The 18,935-nt window shown below is 38.9% G+C and overlaps 1 protein-coding gene across 7 annotated transcripts in view; it reads right to left on the minus strand.

The window, feature by feature from the left end:
• The window catches only part of LOC124280569 (glutamate receptor ionotropic, kainate 2-like), a 120,984-nt gene that overhangs the window by 10,472 nt on the left and 91,577 nt on the right, over positions 1-18,935 (minus strand). For 5 of the 7 annotated variants that reach the window (XM_046716525.1, XM_046716530.1, XM_046716528.1 and 2 more), the window contains 6 exons: positions 9,568-9,819; positions 8,600-8,781; positions 7,166-7,219; positions 5,409-5,576; positions 4,588-4,611; positions 3,381-3,533 (listed from right to left, as the gene is read on the minus strand). In XM_046716525.1, the coding sequence (XP_046572481.1) occupies positions 3,381-3,533; positions 4,588-4,611; positions 5,409-5,576; positions 7,166-7,219; positions 8,600-8,781; positions 9,568-9,819 (833 nt within the window). Of the gene's footprint in view, positions 1-3,380; positions 3,534-4,587; positions 4,612-4,817; positions 4,842-5,408; positions 5,577-7,165; positions 7,220-8,599; positions 8,782-9,567; positions 9,820-18,935 lie in introns of all 7 variants that reach the window. The other 2 variants (XM_046716527.1, XM_046716531.1) reach the window with 2 other exon arrangements.

Consider the following 18,935-nt stretch of genomic DNA (forward strand, 5'->3'; position numbering starts at 1 on the left):
CATATTGATCTCCAAACAAAATCTCGTCAGTATCTGCGACTGTTCTGTTCTGTCTATGTATGGTTAATGAACACGGGGTTTAGCATTTAATATTGCGAACGTTTGCTGCAATGGAAATTCGAGTGCTTGCGATGAATTGTATTCAACTCGAGCGGAATGCGATGCAAAATGAATTCTGATACTTCGTATGTTTACTTTTTTCCAAAACGACCATTTGTCAGTTTGAAAGACCTGCGTTGGTCTTGTTCAAACATGCACTTGACGAAACGATGACCCAATTCTCAAACACCTGGTGTCATCAGTGAGTTTCAGTGATCCATTCATTTGTCATCGCGGTTTTGTCCTTTATGCCCAATGGAATCTGTTTTGTGAGGGACGGTTTGGTAGCCTAGTAGTTAAAGTGTTCGTTCGTCACGCCGAAGACCCAGGTTTGATTCCCCACATGGGTACAATGTACGAAAACCATTTCTGGTGTCCCCCGCCGTGGTATTGCTGGAATATTGCTAAAGGCGGCGTAGAACCAATTTCAGTCACTCAATCAGGGATACTCGACTGGTTATTCTCTGCTGTTGACGTTTCCTATATTTAGTGTTACTGGCTTGATCAAAGTCATATAATTCAAAGCACATAATAATGAGATACTTGAAAATGCGAAACATTGTGCTTAAATTAGTAGACAATCCCTAGGTCATTTGAGAATAATACTAATCATAAGACTAATGATACATCGATTAGTCATCACGCGTCGTTGCATGTGAATACACGGTGTTAAAAACGTAGACAAAACAACATTATACGTCGATCATGAACAACCTGTAAAAGAATCGAGACAAAAACAGCAAGGTTTCAGTGACACACTAGGTCACAAACCAGAAGAATGTTGTTATAGGATATTTTAACCAACATTACAACTTTACATTTTTGTAAGTGAGGATTTTTTTATCTGAGGCATTTGCTGCCTCAGTCCTTATGTTCAGCGACGTGTAAAAGATACATACTGCGTACTTCAGAACGTCAACATCGACGGAAGCTTGTTTTGAGAATAGCAAATCTTCATGAAAGCATGATGGAAACATGACCATATCTCTGGTGAAGCAATCAGTGGAACTGTGTGTGTTTATCTAATAATATTGTGAAGTTTAAGTCCATGCAGTTCTCTGTCAACATACACATATTGCACACATTTTGACGCATAGACGTCATAACAAATATAAAGTAAGATTATTTGTTGTACGTAATGGGGTAGGTAAAAACTGGACACAAATACATTTGCGAAGAGTGTGAACTGCCTCGAGGTATATTAGCACCTCGTCCATCAAGAGAAAAACACACCATGTCACAAGAGCGTAAAGCTCCGAAGCCACAGGCGAAGTAGTTAAAATGAGTGTTTTGAAGAGCTGTAAACAGAAATTGGTTCAAATATGCATCCATGGAAGGAATGTGAATCAGTAAGAGGATATGTGTAGCCATGTATGTCAGTGTATGAAATAAGCCAGAAACCCAGCCAGACATCAGGGCTGGTAACTTCAAATTGTTACCAGTCCAAAATGGTTTTAACCAGACCAAACACCAAAATATGGTGAATTTACTCAAATATACGAATTTTGTAACCAGACCATCGGGTTGGCTAGCTGTAAATTTAGACCGTCCGTCAGAAATCTAGCCCGTCTCGGGCGGTCGGACGGGCCGTATTTCATACACTGTGTATGTATATGTACCAAGGTATGCTGCCTTGATGAGGCTACATCTGGTTTATTCTTCACCCGAACTTAATAACCATGTATTTTGTAAATGTGACAGTTACAAACCTAGAGTCAGTACTGTACCAATCCATGCATAGATAATGTGCCTTACAATTGTACCATACTGTCAGGAAAACGTGTATTTTGTAAATGTGGCAGTCACAAGCCTAGAGTCAGTACTGTACCAATCCATGCATAGATAATGTGCCTTACAATTGTACCATACTGTCAGGAAAACGTGTATTTTGTAAATGTGGCAGTCACAAGCCTAGAGTCAGTACTGTACCAATCCATGCATAGATAATGTGCCTTACAATTGTACCATACTGTCAGGAAAACGTGTATTTTGTAAATGTGGCAGTCACAAGCCTAGAGTCAGTACTGTACCAATCCATGCATAGATAATGTGCCTTACAATTGTACCATACTGTCAGGAAAACGTGTATTTTGTAAATGTGGCAATCACAAGCCTAGAGTCAGTACTGTACCAATCCATGCATAGATAATGTGCCTTACAATTGTACCATACTGTCAGGAAAACGTGTATTTTGTAAATGTGGCAGAAAGAAACATAAAGTTAGTACTGTAACAATCCATGCACATACGATGTCGTTTACAATTGCATTATACTGTAAGGAATTATACGTGTATTTTGTAAAAGGTTGAGTTACATATCTAGCGTCAGTACTGTACCAATCCATACATGGATGATGTGCCTTAATGCTGTACCATACTGTCGGGAAAACGTGTATTTTGTCAAAAGGTTCAATCACAAATATGGAGTCAGTACTGTACCATTCCATGCATGGATGATGTGCCTTAATGCTTTACAATACTGTCGGAAAACGTGTTTTTATGCAAATACATACCATTTATGAATATCATGCACACCTGAATGAGGAACTGGTCTGAGAAGGAGTATGTGCATTACACTAAAATCATGTTATGCAATAACAGGACAAAGTAAGCATGTATATAGTGCTTAAAGATATGATTAATTTATAGGTTGAGTGTGTAGTTTAAACCCATACTTTTATATCACCTACTAAATATGTTTTATAGTACATAACATGAACTTTCAAATGATGCCAATGCTACAAGCGCAAGAGAAATGGCCTTCAGTAATACTAAGAACGAGATAGCATGGTCATAAAAGCAATGAACTTGTGTGAAATATATACATATGTGTGTGCTGAAACATTCAAAATTACACAGAACAGTGGGTGCTAATAACCATAACACACCGCTTAATTAACATTCTAAGTACACCACAGCAGAATAAATGTCAATTTCAACATGATGTCATGCTTAGAATATAATCGGAAATCAAAAAGACTTGATGGTGTGATATTTCAGCTTCTGCATGCACAGCAAATGTCACTTAATAAAGTCATGGGGTATTGCTGTATTTGGAACATTAATTGTATTACATGTTATGAAACTGCTTGGATCATCAGTGCAGTGCTTTTTGACAAACCTCGTAATATGAATGACTTCTGGAATGCCTCTCAAACAGCTCAAACCTCGTAATTACGTAAACATTATAACTGTTTATATCAACTGATATAAAACTTCAGATATCTTTGAATATTTACCAAGACGATGATAAATGGCTATTTCCTTAACAAATATACTTACCGATTTCATGAAATTCAGTAAACTGTTTCCAAACTGGAATGTTTGTTTGGTATCGCAAGACAACACAGCCTTGGTCACGTCCTGGGCTTGTGACAACTCGTGGAGCGCCAGAGAGAACAGTTGGACGGCGTCGTAGGCAAGAGCAGTCTCCGTCTACAAAGACAACGTCGACAATAAGAAACCTGTATTGAGAAGACACCTTAAATACAACACGTACATCGAACCCGAAATATAACATGAATAACCGAACCTTTTGTACGTGGCACCCATAGCCTGGTCTAACCCGTCTGTGGCAAATAGTAGGCAGGCAGTTATTTCATAATTGCATATGTTCCCAAGCAACATTTATCTTTAGTTATTACTATGGCAGTGACCTCTCTTTAGTCACCTAAACCTGCGCATAATCATGGTACATTCTCACCATGAGATGTGTTCATGATTCATGAACACAGCAACAATGATTTGAACATTCATGAATGTTCCATGGCTTATATTATGTAATAGGGTGTAATAAGTGCTAGTGAAAAAGAGACATTTGATATACTTGCTTATGTACAGTCAATTACTCTGATCGATTGGTACTTACTGATACCAAATGAAATGATCACTGATAAATAATAGCCATCCTTGCTTAGTGGATAAAATGATAACATATCACGATAAGTGTTTTTTTACAAAGGTTAATTTTCAAGGATTTACTTGTACTAAGCAAAGGCATATATTTAATGTTGTTGATTTTATATTGACCTCTTCATGATCATGTACCAACATTTCGTACAGCTATACTTATAACGGGCAAATCTTCATTCTTACTGTCAAAAGGTAAAATGATATTCCTTGTTCATTGGTAACTCAATTCAACTAAAGCAGAAAAAGAGCAAAATTATATATATACAGGAAGAGAAAAAGACTACACTCTATGTAAATATACAGAGAAAAAGAATGACATTGATCACACAATAACAATGTACTGAAACAATATCCTGAAAATATACACTCCTCATCTACAATTGAAATCATATATACTAGCAAGAGTTCTAAGAGAGTACGTGGAATGAATCGAATACATCAAATGTAGTGCATATTTGTATGCCACAGTTGACTGCAGCATGTCTTGCAAATTGTGTACGTTTTCAAAATGAACAATAAAAAAGCTATTCAGTATAACGTAGATGCAAAGGAGAACCAAATTCAGTTATCGTCTTACCGTAAAGATGATACCAATCCTGGCCTGAGGAAATACGAATACTCTCTTCTTCAAACAATAACATATCCCAATTGACACAGTTTTGAATCAATAGCTCAAATTTTCTTTTGAGAATGATATGCAAAGATATAACATCTTCTACGACACATTCATGCATAACTTATAAATACAGCAACTTAACTTCTAAACCGAACGGCAACAACAGTTACACAAAAACAACGATGACGTACCGCTACATCGTCTGTGATATTTCCCTGGTGGAGCGCAATAAAGAAGGTAAAGAACGTACACTACACCATTATTGATGTGTATCACTCGTCTTGTTCGTGAGTGTTCGTGACGTTAGTGGTAGCGAACCACCGCTGCAGTCGTGAGGCAGATATCTGCCTATTGCGTATTTTGTTGAAATCAAACTTTGGATTCATCAACTTAAATTCAAGTCTTCTTGAACCAGACAACATGTCTGGGTGTCATGAGTAAATTCTGTTCCTCTGATAAGAGGGACAACAGTGTTAAAGAAACATCAAATCTGACATATGGTCATTGAGATGACTATGGTGAAGCTCACAGATTATTCTGGTATTTGGGCAAACTTCAATTAGTGCCAAGTTTATGTGTCCACGGTAACAGTTGGACTATAATTGGATCAAAATGAATACAAATTAAAACTTCACTGTCTGTGGAATGTTTACCGAAAACTTGGAAATGTCTGAACTTGGATCAAATTAGCCAATACGCGAAACGATTCTGACTCTCAAGCGCTCCCAACAGGACATTAAATGGAAAAAGGCCAAGTATACTAGACGTGGGCCCAAACATACCTGAATCTCAGAGTAGCCTTTGAGTGGGGAATCCCCCGATCTCCTTGCCTTGTACAACCAATCAGTTCGAACGTTGATCACTTCAGGCCGATCAGGATCGATAAGTCTGAGAGATGTAATGTTGGCGCCATCGTGCTTGTAGTCTTCCAGATCTACTAGACCAAGATCCTGCAGAAATGGGAGCATTTACTACATTGGTCATGCTGTGTGCTATCTTACATAAAAGCAAATCCCTGTGTACATATAGTGTTGTAGGTGCTATATATAGGCATTCTTACTGGTAACTCTAAAGAGGACATATGGTGCAGAACACTGGAAAAATAGAATCAGATATACATTGTACTGAACAGAATACAAATTCAGAATTTGATATTTTTTCAAAGTTTCTTTCAAGTAATTCGACCACGTCGGTTCAGTTAGCATATTGGCTGTATATATACAGTGTTAGCCACAAAAACAAAAATACGCTTGCATAAGAAACTCTTGGATATATATCACAGAACGTGTTAGAAGTTAGAGCTATATTTATGTCCATAGGTAACGGTGTTGATATTTTGATTTATTTATGGACGTAGAACGTGATCTATTCTTGACCTTCTTCTCCAGTTATATTACTATTTACAGTTTAATGTTAGCATTTCCGTTTCAAAGAACGTATATTTTATTGATAAATAAGCTTATATCGCTGTTTTTCAAAACTAACACATGAATCGTGTGGTTTTATTACCCTCTTTTGACTATCATCGTGATAAACCGAGTCTGAGGCGTTCTTGAGGAAACAGAAAATACATCCTACTTTTTTTTTGTTGTTGATGTTTTTCAAAAAGCAATTTCGAAGAAATTTTGAACTCATCTTGAAAATGTCATGAAGGTATCATAAATGGCTTTTTTTGTCGGAAGCTGAAATGGATTCAAATTCCAAGGATCCTCTTGTGTGATGCAATTGACATCCTACTAGTTCTTCCAATTCTAAAATCGATGAATATTGTTAGATTACGACGAAAATAGTGTTTCCGTGCATGTCGACCTCCACCCTCATTCCTCGAACTATGATGACAAATGGCGTTACAATGAATATTGTATTTACACATAAATTGTTGTGGTGCTGATAGTTCTTTTTGCAAAACCACGTTCATGTTTTGAACTCGATGTTACATTCAAAATATTGAGATACTGGAAGTTTATCTTTATAATGGAATACTTTCGTGTGTCTTTTGTCCCAAAAGACAGATATGTACATTTTCCAGGAACCCTAGGGCGTCGGGCTGACTACGTCATGCTGTACCTCAATTATTCATGAATAGTGCATATTGAATGAAGAAGACTAACACATATTATTCGTCAGATTGTCATCTGATTGTGTTCACTGTAACCATGCCATAGTTATACGTATTGATTCATGGGCGACAGCAAGCTATAAAGACGCAAATATTGTGTTGATATGTAGTTTCTTACAAATGATTAGTTCACTTAAATAACGATGCATGCGCGAATGTTTGAGCTTCTTGCACTGCCTGCACTTCCGGTTTTATAGTGCTGTAGTCAAACATCAAACACATGACCCTGAGAATAACTTGAACATTCTGAATACCTAATACCAGCAAGGTCAATCATAAGTACCATATTTTGACGAGTTTTGGTGTGACCCTGCCAAGGAATCGAACCACTCTCTGGACAGACGTTTTTTCCCACTGTACCACGGAATCAAGGCTGGTATAGAGTGAGACGACTATTTCGGGATCAATCTCTTAACTTACCAGAGTTGTGAAGAAGTAGTGATAGTACTGGGATAACATCTGCACTTTCAGCGCCTGAAATGTAAAATGAACAGTCAGACTTCTCTGAGGGTAATCTCTACTAAAAGACAACCTACTGAAACGCACATTCATATTACGAATATCTACATAGTACATCAGGTGGACTGAAGGTGATTGGGTGATCGTAATCAGCAGGCTGAGCTCCTAAGAGTTTCCCCGGGCTTAATTTCATTTGACCTGGTTCCTAAAATGCCTTCGTTCACCAAGCAGCGAATGGGTATCAAGCGGGATGAAATGGTGCAATATTGTTAACCTTCTAGAACTTCTTGGGTTGTGTACTACCAAGGAAGAGAGAGCACACGACCCACTGACCGGTGTAGTAATATTGACTAGAGAACACCTTTCCTCTATAAATGCATTTTATTACAACATCATCAACACCAATATCCTGATAATCATTGTAGCGTGGAAATATCTGAGATGTTGAAGTAGCTTCTGTAGCCATAGCATATACATAGATTCCAATATGACAACACATACGAGAATATGTCTCTTAAAACGGTATATCCCACAATAAATAGATAAAACAAACCCACGTACAACATCCAGCAGGGGTACATTTGCTCCACAAGTCACAACTGTTCTCGCAGGACAGAAAGAACCCAGCTTTAATGTTTCGGTAGGGACTGTCTCAGTCCGGTATCAAAATATATTTGCGTTAACCCTTGTCTTAACCTGCGAATTGTAGACGCTTCTGGTTGCTACATGATCTGTGTCGTATCTTCAACTATCGTATGGCGTAGGCGTCCACTTTATGGACAAAATCATTTCCAAAAGTTCTTTTCAACGACAAATCTGTGTATGCACTATCAAAAAGCATGTGCACATAAGATGATTATTCAATTTGAACTTTCCACCCTCACATATCATTCACTATTATTATGTGGAATGTGTATACAATGGAATATATCCATGTATCAGTTCTTGCATATGGGCTGCATGCTTTGAACATAATAACCTGGACTGATATTGATGTAATGTATGGGGTGGTGGGGTAACCTAGTGGTTGAAGCGTTCGCTCGTCACGCTGAACACCAGGGTTCCATTCCGCACATGGGTGCAATGTGTGAAGCCCATTTCTGGGGTCCTCCGCCGTTATACTGGAATATTGCTAAAAGCGGTGGAAAACAAAACTCACTCGCTGATGTAATGTATAAATCAAGTGTTATCTCAGTTCTGAAAACACATATTTATCTTTAACCTTTCAATGCACAACAATGACACATAGCATTTTTTCGAAGTTCTAGTTGTGTAGACTCTTATACTCGGATCTAATTAGGTCTGGGTCCCTGGTATGTAGGTAACCATGAGCATTGGTCAGGACAGCAAGGCTGCCAAAGGCAATTTGAAATTGGCTATATCCTCTCTTCCTACCGCATGGAGAATTTTCTTGACACTTGTCAACTTGCAGTCGATGACCATTCGGAACTGCCCTTTCTCTTTGAGTTCTTTGAACATGTTCACGTAATCATTGTTGATCGGTTCCAGTTTTCGAACAGTTATTCGAGCTTTGCCCATTTCCGGTGCCTTAAGCACTTCCTGCAGGCGAGTCAGTCCTGGAATTAAAAAGGTGTCGTTAATTTTCTTCGAGGTAAATGATGCCACATGAATTACGTTGTGTGCAACTACTGGAAGAGATATACGTATAAACATTCTGCACACGGATATTTGAATATCAAAATCACCTGCGTCTTCCACAGAACGACAGCAGGATGAAATGTGAAGAAGTGACTTCACGATGTGTACACCATATCTATGCATTATAAAGACATGATGTTAATGTTAATGTGTTCTTAAGTTATGATAACTTCCCTTTGGGAACATTTAACCAAACGGAGATCTTTTTATGTACTGATACCTTTTAGGTATTATCTAAATTCATCTTTTGAATCCAAAATACCTAATAAAATCATAATGTTCACCCAGAGTAAGCAAGTCATACCACTTATATGATATCTCATGTTGATTTAAATACAGAAGAAAATAAATAAAAAGAAAATATTGGCGATAGATACTACTGTACATGACAACGTACTGGACGAAAGGGTCCTTTGGGTAGCCTAGTGGTTGAAGCGTTGGCTTGTCACGCCGAAGACCCGGGTTCGATTCCCCACATGGGAACAATGTGTGAAGCCCATTTCTCGTGTCCCCCGCCGTGATATTGCTGGAATATTGCTAAAAGCGGCGTAAAACCATACTCACCCACTGGACAAAACATAAACAGTATATACTGGAACAAATCTTCACGATGAGAGTGAAATAGGACAAAAGGGAAATCTTCGCACAACTGGACTTAAGTGGACCTGAAACTATTCCTTTCGAAAAATCGTTCCCATATTCACCTTCATTGTTCTCATACAAGAGGGTGAACTTGCTCCAACCCCAGTACCGCACCATGTCTCTGTAGGCCTGGCTCAAGGTCAGATAGTGCGGGAACAGACTGATTGAGTAGTAATCACGTGTGTCTCGAGGGTCCCAGTGCCACTGTAGGTGTGGAATCTCGAATGCATTGCACATGGATTGCACATGCGCAGAAGAGAGTGATGACACCGGACCAAAGATGCCAACGATTCCTTTTCCTACCATCTGGCATACTGAAATGACAAAGTAACACGTTCACAGATTAAGTGGCACAGTGATACACACAAATAAATTGCATTTAAAAAAATTGATACTAACTTTTTCAATTGAACGTGAGGTAATACAAAAAACAATATGACTGATAGGCTGCCATCTTGGCCAATTCCCCTAACCCCCCAAAAAAGAAGAAAAAATGATGTAAATATTATTCAATATTTCAACCAAAGTATCTTAGTCGAAGACAAGAATTTGACAAGCGATACAATTACGTTAATTGGTAGCTTAGGATGCCATGCGTTAACCTTTTCGTTGTTTGTCCTACTCTGTAACAAGAACATTTAGGTAGTATATGTCTGCTTGTCTATTGTACTCCCCTTTGAAATGGCATTGTGGCCTACGGCATAATGAATGTATTTACATCAAGACTTAACGCAGGTTTTCGGACACGCATTGTCGAAAGTATGTTTGTGCCATTGTTGGAATGTATATTGTGAAAATACCATCCCACCGTGCAATACAAATATATTCCATCCAATAACCATATTGGTATGATGCAGTAGAGCCTCATAGAATTGTAGGTGCGCTTCAAGCAACGAAAATGACTGTTCCTTGCTTTTGAGTGGTTAACAAGTGGCAAGATCAATGCTGATGTTATGAATAGGCAAGTCGAAGGATGAGTTTTCAGATGTAATAGGACTTTGAATTTCCTTCTAATGTTTTCTTTCCCTTTTTTGTAATTGTCAGTTAGAAACCGGGCGTCTCATGCCGTAAGTGGTAGATGAGACGGCTGGAAAATTGAATGTTTAAAACATCGAATCGGCGTAAACATTCTTAATAGATTTTCAATGAAATTGATAAAAAAACGAGTAGTGTGATATGGAATGTTGAACCTTGTGATGACATAAAAGGTTGCCTTTTTGAACCCTGTCTCAGTCTCTGAAGACGTCTGGGCTTCGGAACTTTGAGCTCCAAGGATAAGAAAAAATAGATAACTGCTCGAACAACTTTGACGTTTTGCTTACACTGTCAGAATATTGTGCTGCAAGGTAAAGAACCACGTTTATAAGGAAACATCTTGAGGCGAAAGAGAGAAAGTCAATTACGAGATATCTCCAACTTGTGTCTGCCGCTCTGTGGTCGAGCCGGGAAAAAAGTGAGCTTGTCACCAGTAACTGACAAGCCTGTTGACGGGTTGCTGGGGGCAACGCCGCGAAAAAAGATCCTCAAAGATATGTATCACAAAAGCAGTTTCACAAACTTGTAAACCTCAACGGTATCTGTTCAACATATTCGTAAAATGTCGGACATACAAAACGTACAAAAGATTACCATTTGAAGTTTCTAGTAATTGCTTTTCGGTGCTGAGGTATATGTGCTATGATAAGACAGATGGACTTATGACATTTTGATAGGCTATTTTCTAACACACCCAATTAGGATTTTCTGCTTCAGGGGACCCTGCGAACCAGATTACATAAATTGTAGGTCCGCTTGTAAACATCGTCTATTCAATTGAATGCCATTCCGCAGAATCTGCAATATTTATGCACTTGACTTAAATATGATTGTTGACACAAATTATATATATTGCAATACGTGTGTACGTATATATATATATATATATAAGCTTGCACAAACGTGTATGGATGTGTACACTGCAGCGTAGAAGTATATTATTTTCATGTCTTATTGCACTAACTGAGTGTTATGTTAGTGTAATTTCGTAAACATACCGTATCAATTCCGCAAGCGTATGCCGTTAATTTCTGAAACGCCAACTTACAGCGTTACCTCCGCAGACGTACCGCGTTAATTCCGCAAAGTTACCGCGTTACCTCCGCAGATGTACCGCGTTAATTCCGTAATCTTACTGCGTTAATTCTGCAAACTTACCGCGTTATCTCCGCAGATGTACCGCGTTAATTCCGTAATCTTACTGTGTTAATTCCGCAAACTTACCGCGTATAAGCTTACTTCGTTTTTTTCGCTGACGTATTGCGTTCCATTTATTTTCGCAAAGAATCGTGTTCATTGAGCAACCGCAACGGGATACCTGCTCTAACGTACGTATTATTTGCGCAACAACACAGCAGTGCTTTCCGCTAACGCATTATGGGGAACAGGCGATTATTTATGAGCGGGGCTTATTTCCACAAAGCGACCGGAGCGCTGCGTCCATCGTCTACGTTTGAATGTGGCATTGACGACCACAGCGCTATGATCACTGTGTCCAACTGGGTCAGTACTGTACTTAATTTGAAATTAACTTGAAATGAAATTGTCTCCATTTACACACAAATTTCTATTCCGTGTGAAAGAAAAAGTATCATATAATTTAGCATTCGAACTGAAACGTTACATTTTGAAAAGTTCTTTGTTATGTGATTCTGAAGTAATAAAGTAATGACCACGTACTATCTTTAGCTTTAGTAATAATAAGTAATATATAAATGAGTATATACTCTTCACATTTTCAGTAATTGAAAGTATTAAAGGCAGGTAGTTTATATGTTATCATCATAAATGTAATGGGATACTTAACATTATAGATAGTATTTGAAATGATTATATTTAATATAATCACGAATATATTGGCTAAATATACATATACTGACGTGTTAGGGGGAGACAGCTGGGGTTTGTGAAGAAAGTATTAATTTGAACATGAACCATTCGTTGACATTTTCGAGAGTTCTGATAAGACGAGATGCATGTTTAGCATAACTCCCTTGGTGTCAATTTCGTTATGACCAATCCCATTTCCATTTTCAACAGTTATGCAATTCAGTTCCTTTGCTGAATGGTTAGATATAGCGATTGCGTTATATTAAAGTTGATTGTATTTTTTTTCAGCACCGAACTCCGGTATACCTTACATATTTAGCATATGGTGATCATTCATACGTGACCGTTTAATGAACTGTATTGTAAGGAGTGAAGATAAACACTGAGTCATAGATGTCAAAGCATAATTTTAAACTCAAATCGATATCGTGGTCATATGTTTTAAACATATTCCATTCATCAGTACAGCTATGAAAGTGTTAAACTGATCCCAGCGGCTGGCGATTATGTGGGCGGTTCTCCGTAGATGGATTCTGTCTCAACATAAACCATTGGCATATGATGTTGAAATGCCATTGCTTTTCATTGTATTCAATAATCGGGATTCCAGTATATGAAACCCGTCTATATGTGGGCTTGCCATTTGTGAACGGTCTGTAAAGGACAAGCGGCGTTGGTGATATTTTAATGTAATTAACATTAGACACACACCGTAGGCTGCAATCTGTATTTGATAAACGCCAGATGGTGGTAGAAATTGATTTGATGTTACAGTGACAGAAAACAGGCTGTCTGCAAAACAAGCAATGATAGTTCACATTACACTGTACATCTATCGATCAAAATAAACTGCCTCCGTCTTGTACCTGCATTTTTATCAGCTGGGACCTAACTGTGTTCTGGTGGAAATGACTTAGGGAAGCTTGTAGCGTTAGAATATTGCGCCAACGTGAATTGTGAAGTAACAAAGATGGGTATTTGGATTCCTCGTTCGGAATAGATAGGCAGTGAACGTATTCATGTCTACGAGAATGGTGACTCTGTTGGCGTATTCCTATTCTGATATTAAACATTCTTTGAGGATGTCAAAGTGAAGGCATTTGAAACAGCCGTATAGTTGAGTCAACGTACGTGACGTTGGTGACTACCCGTACGCCTTTCACATACGTACATGTTCTAGTGATTAATTATGTCGTGAACAACCTATGTTTACAATAAGACAGTTGCAGATGAGTAAGGATGCTCCACTTTTCGCCGCTTTCAGCTTCACGGCATCTATTAAAAGCCGAGTGAACCCCAGGGAAATCTTTGATTGATATTGTGGACAACGATGTGGGCAAGATGACATGGACTCTAGCAGGTCGGCGCATGACGACATGGTCCATTTAGTCACCTCCCACGACAAACATAAGTTCCTGGGGGAGAGTTCTAAAACGGAGTGACAGTTTTCTTTCTTCTACAATACATTTAGATGACTTGTCCAATGTATATAATGAGATATGATTCCATTCGGTAACAATGAAAATACTTGACATGACCGCTGAAACCACCATAATCGTCAGAAATATCTATTGTACGATTCCGGCCATGTGTTAATAAATCAAAACATAATTATGCTAATATCAAGTTTCCAACTGACACGACGAGTGTATCTTGTGCTTATGGGACAGGAAACCGGGGGCAAACACACATTTCATTATATTAACTTATCTCTCAAAACAAACGACTAGGTAAGGATACTGATATTATATATATATATGTATGTGTGTGTGTGTGTTATTAATGAGCAGAGTGACACTCATCTGAGGACAGATGATAAACAGTTGCTGTTTGTGGGATGAAAACATTACAAAGCCATACCCAAGTGAGTGTGGTTAAAAAAAGGAAACACCAATAATTGTGTTTTGAATGAACATATACTGAGAAAATCAAGTAAAGGAACACGGGAAAATTCAAGCATTCCTTTAATATTTTCCAGTTTTTACCACCAGCTTTGAATAGCGCTGTGGGAGGAAATTTGAGAAATAGATAAAGGAACAAGTGGTGTTCCCTTATTGTTTCCCTCAGTATATTATCAAAACATAATACACCAAAGCAGGATCGATTATCCAAAGCAGTCTCGATTATCCAAATAAACAAATTCCCTTGACGGTGAAAGGTAAACAAATGCAGATATTTATATACATATACAGAACAGTTACTGAAACGGGTAAGTATATCCTGCCCTAACCGTAGCTATCATCACTCACACAATCAGCATACAAAATTAAGTATTCGTTATTTGTTTGACGCCAACACGCCATGCACTAGACCAACACGGCGGCGGCCTATAAACACTCCAAATGTATTACAAATATAGTAAATCATAGTTCAAGTTCATTATTTGTTACGCACCAGCTCCATTTTCTTCTTTGAAGATGCAAACACAATAATCTCCATTGCACGTGTATAACACATGTGCATGTTATTGAAAACGTCATCTCCATTTCAAGCACACAAATTTGACCTGACCAACATTTGTCACCATCCACATTCCAAATGCACAAGTAGTAGCATTGTTTAGTCGGAGCAGAGTAAAGGAGCTCAAGGATTTTTAATCTACACCTATGCAACAGCTGTACACTCGCACTTGGTTACACATGTAATGTATATGATTATGCATGGAAAAAATGCAATAAGTACTGAAACAATATGCGCATATGATCTGGTACGCTATAAATCAATCGTGTGATCTGTTACAATTGATGGTGCCATGTGTGTCCTGGTGCTATATCATGATGTTATTGTGAAGCCATGAACGTTGCTGAACGTCAATTGTGATTGGTATGTGTGTACGCACAAGGGTGCATGTGTGTGCGTATGAGAGGGCGTTTGTCTTTTACAACTGCTGTCAGGAATCCAAGACATGACATTACAATTCTGTGATTGACAGTATCAACAAAGATAAGTCCTGTTGAAGTGTATTGACAACCTTGCCTTCCAATCCAGTCCAGTAAATGGCCTTTTCATATCAGCATAGCTAACCCGCAACCCCAATGGGTTTCCCGTTTTGTCACCTCTTACGACTAGCAATGGGGTGCTGAGAACATATTTTACCCCCGTACTCCTATGGGGGATTGTTATGAATCATATTGGCATGTGTAAAGGCTATTCAAGGAAATATGTTGATATTAACGGACGTCAGTCTGTACTGATAACATTGAAACCATTGTTAACATGAATCTAATTTGATAACATATTTTTACAGGTTTATAGGTTATGTTGCTTTCAATGATTCATCAGACAAACTTCAATTTCTGGCTAGTTGAGAACCTTCGTACGAGCAGGGTCGATAAGGGTAGCCCAGTGGTTCCTGTTGCCAATTGTGACGAAGAAGACACGGAATCGACTCCCCACGACAGATTATGTTTGAAAAGCATTGGTTCTCCCCCGCCGTGATGTTGCTGGGCTATTACTCAGAGCCAAGAAAAAACGACACTCACTCACACATGAGAAAACATTGGAACTTAACGTATATTCAGAAAGTGAATTGGTGAAATTTGACCATGCTCTCTGCTAGGCGAAAGACGTGTTGGCGCCAATATTTTGGATCGCATCCTTTGAACTGTAAAGGTTTCCGAATAGTTCAGCAAGTCAAATTGGAATTCTGAAAGTTAATCGCACGCGCTGTCACCAACTTCTAGAAACTGCAATAACCACAATAAAGTCACATCAACTGTAAGTGGAAAAACTTGTCATTAAGTAAAATTTCTCGAAATGTAAATATTTGTAAGAAATCAATCAACACTAAAATTGTTACGTTAAAGCATCACAAAGTTATGTATACGCAAGCAGGCCTAAGCTAGATTCACGCCTCTCATGGACTGCATGGGTTTTCACGTGCCACTGGCATCACTGCACCGAAAAAAGAAAGGTTTATTATGTTGCTGATCTGTAGTACAGTATCGAGACGCTGAGAGTGCTCTCAATATATAGCTTCGTCAAAGGAACTGACTTTGTAGGATGAACACAGCGATTGCATGAATAAAAGTGTTGTCAGGCTAAGTGCATCGGGAACTAACAGACGAGGGTGGCTGTCTTGCAAATGAAAAGGGCCTATCAAACATGGCGTCTTGTTATCAGACGTAAGTGGACAGTTTTCCAGCCATTCTAAGTTCACGGAATGGGATCGATTTTTGGAGGACAGGCTAAGTTTCAAATGCCAGATATGTGTAGCAATTACACCCGAAATCTGTCAAAATTGAGGAATCAAGGCTATTCTTCTCTTGTATTGTGAGCATGTTGGAGTGAATGTTTCTAATGCATAATTGCAGTAATGATGAAGGTCCCCGCCGTATTCTGATAAAGCAATAAGGGTAATTCACTTAGATCCCTGGACCACGGTCATTGTCAGCTGGGATGAATGTGATCGGTTGTTTGCCCAATCTATAACCTTGTTCCTGGACCAACTATGGTCAAACAACATTCAGTGCAGCAGTGTAAACTGTACAAAGCCTGCTGGTCAAGAATATACAATTTGGAATTATGACGAGACCATGTTCAGGAAGGCTGGTATTATCTCTGCTCACACTTATCGATAGAGTAGGGAGTATCGATGTTTGAACAGTTGGGCTTGACCAATAACATTCCTTCCGTTAACAAAGCACATGTTTTGGAAAGAAACGGGATGTGCATGCCAGTTGAGATTGGTACCTATGACCAAACAATAGTGTTTGGGGGGCTAATTTTTGCAATACTCCAGCAATACTAGGGCAGAGGTTACCATAAACTTACTGTGTAATCATGTAGGGAATCGAACTTGGTCTTTGCTGTGATGAACCAACGCTTACTTTCTATGAGCTACCCCATATATATATATATATATATATATATAGAGATATAGAGAGAGAGAGAGAGAGAGAGAGAGAGAGAGAGAGAGAGAGAGAGAGAGAGAGAGAGAGAGAGAGAGAGAGAGAGAGAGAGGCTAGAATGAAAATGATTACATTGATGATTTGAAACTGACACAATGCAAAATATACGTTTCAGTGTATATAGACTGACTGACTGAGTTTAGTTTTACGCCGTTTTTAGCAATATTCCAGCAATATCACGGCGGGGGACATCAGAAATGGGCTTCACACATTGTGCCCATGTGGGGAATCGAACCCGGGTCTTCGGCGCGACGAGCCAACGCTTTAGCCACTAGGCTACCCCGCCGCCCCCAGTGTATATAGAAATCCGACCAGAAATGTGTCATAATTAATAATATGCATTCCAAAATCCCCAAGATTCTACCAGCTTCACAATATGAAGTTGCAGTTCAACATCTGCGAGGATACATTCGAGAATTACGTGATAATACATCAGAATGTTCTTGAGTTACTTGTGAAAACACGTACGACTCTAAGGTTATTGGTTAAGGCTTTGTAATAAAACATAATGGTTTTGTCACCAAGCTGTTTCATTTTTCTTGACATCATTACTTTCAATTGCAACACATAGAACTCAACATCCACCTCTATGTAACTAAAGAGCATATTGAAAAAGGACACTATTTATTGCATTGATTTCAGTGGTACAAGAACACCAACTTACATTAAACGAATTTGACAGTGTCCCTAAGGTGGGAGCATTGAGCTTACGAAAAGCCCTGTGAGCAATGAATGAGACATTGGGCTCACTTCCTTTACCTCCAGGACTTGCCACGTCTTGATTTACAGTTTCCCTGCCTTTAGTAAAATTGTCACATCGCATAAGAGGACAAGGCGCGAATTCTTCGATTTTATATTAGTCAAAGTTAAAAGCTTTTCCTCTTCAAGCTATTTCCTCATATTCGTAATCGCACCAATCACCTCCAAGCTAGAATCATCGATTATGGAAGACGTAACTGGATTCAAATCTTAAAATCATGGGCATCCTTTCCACCGTTTTTTTCGGGTAAATCGAGTCGACAGCTTGTCCAAACACTGGAGGGTAGCGATGGGACTACTGTAAATAGGTTCGGAAAAGACCAAAAGGGGGGAAGGGAATCGGTATTGGTTATCGGGGGCGGGCCTCTTGAAACCGGAGGTCGATGCCGCCATACAGGGCGCCCAGGCCCAGTGTAAACTGACACAATTGAGGAGTCGAGACAAGGGTCAAATAGTATTGATGATAAAATCTGGTGTGCAGGATGTGAAGAATAGCATGGAATACATGTATAACCAACTGCAGTGGTGCCAAGCATTTTCTATTATTACTGATCATGTTCGTGGGGGCATGAGTCGAAGGACAAGGTGACATTGGTGTCTGGTAGCCACACCAACTATATTGTATGGTTTCCGACAAGATAGGTTGTACCAAGATAGGTTGTTTTGTGATCTCGAAATATATATATATGGTAGAAACAAATATGTGTGTGTGTGTGTGTGTGTGTATGTGTGTGTGTGTGTGTGTGTGTGTGTGTGTGTGTGTGTGTGTGTGTGTGTGTGTGTGTGTGTGTGTGTGTGTGTGTGTGTGTGTGTGTGTGAGAGTGTGTGGACGGACGCAGAAGTCTCTAAGGAAGAGCAGCATAAACACTTACACAAACTAACAACCATCTTGGAAA

The sequence above is a fragment of the Haliotis rubra genome, unplaced genomic scaffold (assembly GCF_003918875.1).
Source record: "Haliotis rubra isolate DU_JTF1 unplaced genomic scaffold, ASM391887v1 Scf27, whole genome shotgun sequence".
Lineage (NCBI taxonomy): Eukaryota > Metazoa > Mollusca > Gastropoda > Lepetellida > Haliotidae > Haliotis > Haliotis rubra.